General features: G+C 37.4%; 1 protein-coding gene across 2 annotated transcripts in view; it reads left to right on the top strand.

Moving 5' to 3' along the window:
* Nucleotides 1–5,690, top strand: part of ASH2L (ASH2 like, histone lysine methyltransferase complex subunit) — a 28,436-nt gene extending 22,746 nt beyond the window's left edge. The window contains exons 13-17 of one of the 2 annotated variants that reach the window (XM_058525209.1): nt 1,348–1,440; nt 2,698–2,796; nt 3,513–3,572; nt 3,674–3,785; nt 4,453–5,690. In XM_058525209.1, coding sequence (XP_058381192.1) covers nt 1,348–1,440; nt 2,698–2,796; nt 3,513–3,572; nt 3,674–3,781 — 360 coding nt within the window. In that variant the 3' untranslated portion in view covers nt 3,782–3,785; nt 4,453–5,690. Of the gene's footprint in view, nt 1–1,347; nt 1,441–2,697; nt 2,797–3,512; nt 3,573–3,673; nt 4,332–4,452 lie in introns of those variants that run through there. The other variant, XM_058525210.1, reaches the window with a different exon arrangement.
* The last annotated feature ends 401 nt before the right edge of the window (nt 5,691–6,091 follow it).

Genomic DNA, 6,091 nt, shown 5'->3' on the forward strand with positions numbered 1-6,091 from the left:
AACTTTCCTCATTTCTTTGGTCCCTTTTGTGAAATCAAATGACTGTGTGAGTAGAGGTTTGTTTCTGGGCTCTCTATTCCACTGATTTCTTTGTTGACCCTTGTGCCAGTCCCACACTGTCTCGATTATTGTAGCTCTAGAGTACACCCACTACCACTTGGGTAGTGTAGATCCTCCAAGTCTGTTCTGATAAAAAGCAGCCTAAGATCCCATCTTATTGGCTGCATCACACTGTGGACTCTCATTGCTCTTCCTGCCGTCTAGAACCCTTAAGTGTACACCACATTAGTGCCTGGTTTTACCAAAAACAGAGGTCTGCACTTACGTCAAAAGATACTATAGGAGTCTTTAAAATTATTTACTTTTTCATTTGTATTATAAAAATTTGTTTTTAATTTGAATAAGCAATTTGGGAATAATATGTTCATACAGCAGAATACTATGAATCTGTTCAAAAGCTCCATATATGCTGATATAAAATGATCTCCAGTGTATAATGTTGAGTGAAAAACTCAAGATGTAAAACAGAATGTATAATGTGCTATCATTTGTATGCCTTTTCTGCTTCTTTCTTTGTGTTTTTGTCTGGTTTGTGTTTTTTTCTCTGTGTGTATGTTCTTCAATTTTGAAGATTTAATATATGCCTAGACTTTCTAGAAGGGTACCAGGACGCAGAACAGTGATCGCAAAGGGAAACTGAGTGTTGAGAGAGATGGTGAGAGGAGAGAAGAAATACTCTTTATGTTCTTCTCTAGTGTTTGATTTTTTTTTTTACCATGCTTAATATATGTATGTGCTAAGAAATTCAAATTTTAAAAAATTAATGTGATATATTTATCTGGGAGTGGAAGGTTAAACAGACTCTTGGGAACTATCAGGAAAGGGGTGATCCAGAGATCACCTGTAGGAGAAACAGGTAGAGGACTAGGAGGGAAGGAAGTGGCCCTCAAAATGTTTTTATAGAATAGGGAATTTTAGGCTCAGTAAACTTTTCATTTCTTTCACTGAGATTATTGAGGGAAAAAAAATCTATGAATTGTTTACCCACCTCTGTGGGTTTTTGTTGTGTTGAGAGTGTATATGTATTTATATGTATGTGTTTCCTCACAAATAGTCTTAGTAAAGGCCTCTTTAGAAAATGTTTAATAAACATGTACCATCTGGTACTTTTTAAGAAGCACATAGTTATTCAAAATCTAATAAAGCCAACTGTAAAGATTTTAAATTTCTGTTGCAAAACACAAGGACTCAGTGCTATTTGTGTGAATCTGTCTTTTTTTTTCCATGATGATGTAGCTGATGCTTCAATGTTTTTTTTTCCTTTCTCTCTCTCTCTCGGTTTTCAAGGCTTTGATAAAGTTCAAGAGTTATTTGTATTTTGAGGAAAAAGACTTTGTGGATAAAGCAGAGAAGAGCCTAAAGCAGACTCCCCATAGTGAGGTGAGTCATGGTCATAAAAATGTCAAAACTAGAAGAACTTGAAGATTGGGACCAACCTCCTAATTACAAAAGTGAGAAGAATGAAGCCCAAAGGGGAATGAAGAGATTTTTAGCTAGCCGGCAGCAGAGTAAGCTCCCTCTCCTGCCTTCTGTGTTTGAGGTCTTTCTGTGGTACCAAGAGAGAGGACCAGGGTTCTTTCAGGAACACTCTGTAGAGAAAATGGTAAAAACTGGGGCCTAATAAGGAAATCTACAAGCAATTGAGGAAGCAAGTCAGAGATATTTATTCTTTATTAGAAGAGATATCAAGTACAGAGAGAGCAACACTGAAATAGGAGAGGAGGGGACCTTGCTATGTGACCTGAAGGCAGCAGGAGCTATAATGGCTCATTCAGTGTCCTCTAGAAATTTCCTTACCTCCAGGATTGTTGGACATAGCACAAAGAAGAGCTGGCACATTTGGACCAGCCACAAGGGCCAAAAAATAGAAGGGGATGGTATGGAGAAAAGTTCTGAGCTGGAAACATTTTTCCATAAAAATGCTGTGAATCCACCTGGGACAGTAATAGAAGTGAATGTAGGAGAACTAAACTAGGGTTCCAGTTGTTTTTAGGAAGAAAATAGTAAAGGTAACAGTTAATAGATTTGAGGATGATACAGCCAGAAAGGATGGATGATACAGCCAAAAATATAGCCTCTGCTAGGAAGAAGAGGCAGAGAAAGTTACTTCAAAAGAAGGAGCCTTTTCTAAAGTCCATATATAGTGGTTAAGAGAGAATATTCAGGATAGTTGCAAGAGAAAGGACAAAGAAAGTGAGGATTCAGAGATTTTGACAGAAGATCCTAAGAGATTTTCAAAGTAGAAATGCAGAAGTAGCAACATGATGCAAGGGAAGAGGACAAATAAATAAATAAGCTTAGAAGGGTATAGTTCCAAGGAATCAGTGGAAGACCAGATTACTTTTTATAAATACAATATAATGATAATAGAAAGTAGAACTGTTTGGTATAAGTAGCATAGGAATTCAGAAAGCAAATAAACCTGAAGACCAGCTAGAATAGTGCATGTAAAGATGCTCTTAATAATCTAAAGTGTTATATAAATGTAAGATGTTGTTATTACACAAGCTATATGCTATTCTTGGAATACATTATTACCAGCATGGTGGTAGCACTTCCAAAGCCTTCTCCAAGTGAGTTCTTTTGTAGTTTGTTCTGCTTTTAAATTCTGAAGTAAAACCATGGTTTTTGTTTCAGATAATATTTTATAAAAATGGTGTCAATCAAGGTGTGGCTTACAAAGATATTTTTGAGGGGGTTTACTTTCCAGCCATCTCACTGTACAAGAGCTGCACGGTATGTATCATCTCTTCATCCTGTGAACAGAACTTGAGGGAAACAGATGAATGGTTATGACAAAAGGGCATCAACTGAGTTCTAGAAAGAAATCTGAAGAGCCTTAGAGTGAGACAGGAATGTGTTCCTACTGTTACTGTTTGTTCCAAAAACAGTTGGGTGTTGTGGGAAGTATTTGCTCTGATAGATAAAGATTGTGCAATTAGTGTGCCCCACACTTCTCCTTTGAACGTACTGTGTGATAAATGTTATTATTCAGTGTAAAGGATATGAAGTGTATACTTGCATAAATCAGTTTGGTGTTATATGTCATGATAACCTACCATCATTACTTAGTAACTGTTGCTTATATATTGGTTTTTTAAAAAAATATGATCCAGCATGAAGGGGACTACATTACAGCCTGTTAGATTTTTTTTTTTAACTTATTAAAAAAAAAAGTTTCCATGTATTTTTGGTCTGTCAGTAGCCATCATCAAAGTAAAATAAGGAAACCTTTAGGTTATAAACAGAAATCAACACAAGTCTATTTTATTTGTCTAATTCTTGATGGACATTAGAGTGTTGACTTTTAACAATATTAGTATATATCATTTGTTCCAGTTATATCCTGAATATCACAGCTACATTTAAAGAGAAAAATTTCCCATGTCACATTAACTTTTTTACTATTTTCTTCTGTTTTTTCATGTGCGCTTGAATTGAATTTATCCCAGGTTTCCATTAACTTTGGACCGTGCTTCAAGTATCCTCCAAAGGATCTCACTTATCGCCCTGTGAGTAACATTCCAAATGTCCCCATGCATCCTCAGTATCTTTGTTACTTCTCGCTGTAGTTATTCTAATCATTCATTTCTGTTTCTTGTTTCTCCCACAGATGAGTGACATGGGCTGGGGTGCTGTGGTAGAACATACTCTGGCTGATGTCTTATATCATGTGGAAACAGAAGTGGATGGGAGGCGGAGTCCCCCATGGGAACCCTGACCAGGTCCCTCTTTCTTTGCATATGTGGACTTTCTGGGGAATAATCCTGGGGTGAGGGGATTGGTGTGTTTTTTTAACTGTCGCAAATGTTCTCCCGAAGATACTGTAGAACACAGCCTCTGCTGTTAGCAAGTTGAAAGGCTGGGTGGGACTGGGACAGACTCCCTGCCCTTCCACACTCTCCCCACTCCTGGTGACTGCTTTTATTTTGTGTGCCATATGCCAACAACTGCTGACCCTAGGATCCCATAAGCTCTTTGTGAAACTGGTGCTATACCACGTACCCCACCAACTGGGACTTATTACCTTACTGTACTTTCTAAGGAGTGAAACAATCTTGTCCAAGTAGCTAACTTATTTAAAGACATTTCCTTCTTTGAGCGTTGAGTCCATCCCACCTGATTTCTAAGAAAGTGGTGGGCCTGTTTCTGAGAACAAGTGAAATCAATGGCTGTACATTCCAAACCAGTCTAAAAGCTCTTTCCTTTGGTGTGGATTTGTTTTTGTTATTAATTTTGAAATATACTTTTGAACACTGGGATCTCTGAAACTACTAGGTCATTAGAACTGTTCTAATTGTGAAAGGAATTTCCTTGCAGCTTTAACAATTAGAAACTCTTCCCAAATAAAACTTGTCTTCAAGTGTGTGTGGCACTTTGCTTCCCTTTCAGGTTGCAGTTGGTGTCACCTTTCTTGGTGACAGTGTCAGAAATGTGGGCAATCTGAGGACAGGGAGCCAGCATTGGAGGAAAGAGACAGAGTTCTGACTCATATCTCAACCCCTCTCCTATTGCTTCCATTGTCTCCAGCCAACTCAACCACCCTCATTATCCTGTGAAGATCGGACTCTCAAGGAGGTGAACAGGAGTTTAAGAGTCTCCCTCCTGCTTTTCCTTTGAATATGTGTGTTGATATGTGCAGGTTGTTTTCCTGCCTTGCTTATCTTCCTTTGTAATAGCTGATGATTAAAGCGCAGTTTTCAGAATACTCAAAACTGGGATGTGATAATGAGCCTTCCCTTGAGATCTCTTTGTGGCTTCCGTATCTCCCTTTTTAATACATCAGTGGCTGTGCCGCCCTCCCAGGATCGCCCCAGAGACTTCCCTGCATATAACTTTCTGCCTAGGTTAATAGGTAGAGTGGTTCACCTCGAGGTAGGTTAAATGTTGCCAAGAATCACCATATATTATGTGTGTTTAAGAAATTTCCCAAATTTAAAGTGACTATTGGTATCTTAACACAGTAGCTTTGACTAATATATTTGTCTCCTAATGAATCACCCAGGTTCTTTGTTTTGGCCATTCCACATCTCTTAACAGGAAATCTAACAGAATCAGTATGATCGTAGGCTGAAGTCTCTACCTGTCACCCCTGGACGCCTATTCATTCGTTTCTGGTCTTAAAGGGCAGACTTGGTTATAAAGCTTTTGGATCATCAGAGTTTGAAGAACTCTAAGAAAATGAGGGTGGTGTTATTTAGAGGAAGCTGGAGGTAAATTCTTTGTAATATAAATTACCACATATGTAAGTTGTACACCCACTCTTCATTTGAATGATAAAATTAGGTTTTTGTACATTTGGCTTTCATAAATCAGAAGTTACAGAAATAATGATTTTGCCTCTTTATACTTCATATTCGAAGTGTGTGTGTATTTTGAGAAGGTTCATTTGAAGGGCTCAAAGAATACCCACTCTTCATACAGTCCTGTATAAAATGGTTTCTTTAGGCAGATCATCACTGGCAACTTATTTTGTTCCAATGTGAAATTAAATAAGTGGGACAACATCTCCCCAGTCACCTCAAAGACAGTTGTGTAGTTTGAAGAAGGCAAATTATAATCGAGCTCAAAACCATAGTGTGTGTTGAAAACCCATTTCTTTACTATCAGCCTGTTCTCTTGAAACCAGAGTATATATTGCTTTATACGTCTTTAAACAAGTAACCATTTCTTTTAGCTGGGAGTGGATGATAATTCTGTTCTAGAAATACTACTACAGCTATCTTCTCTCACTATGAAGCTCCTGGATAGATAACCAGTTTCTTCTATGCCAAAAATAGACTAAGAAACAATCAGAATAAATAATGATAATAAATACCTCTATCAGTTGTAAAATTTCAATACTTCAATAAATATGAGCATTCCCACTACTGCTAATTTAATAAATAAGCTAGAGCTCTGTTTCCAAATGATATAAATCATCAATGCTATTAGAACTAGAATGGAAAAGCTTCAAGTGGTAATGTTGGTTTTTCATCCTAGTTATACATTTTAGCAAAATAATCCCATCCCAATTTATATTTTTAAGCAA

Source organism: Diceros bicornis, chromosome 29, assembly GCF_020826845.1.
Source record: "Diceros bicornis minor isolate mBicDic1 chromosome 29, mDicBic1.mat.cur, whole genome shotgun sequence".
Classification (NCBI taxonomy): domain Eukaryota; kingdom Metazoa; phylum Chordata; class Mammalia; order Perissodactyla; family Rhinocerotidae; genus Diceros; species Diceros bicornis.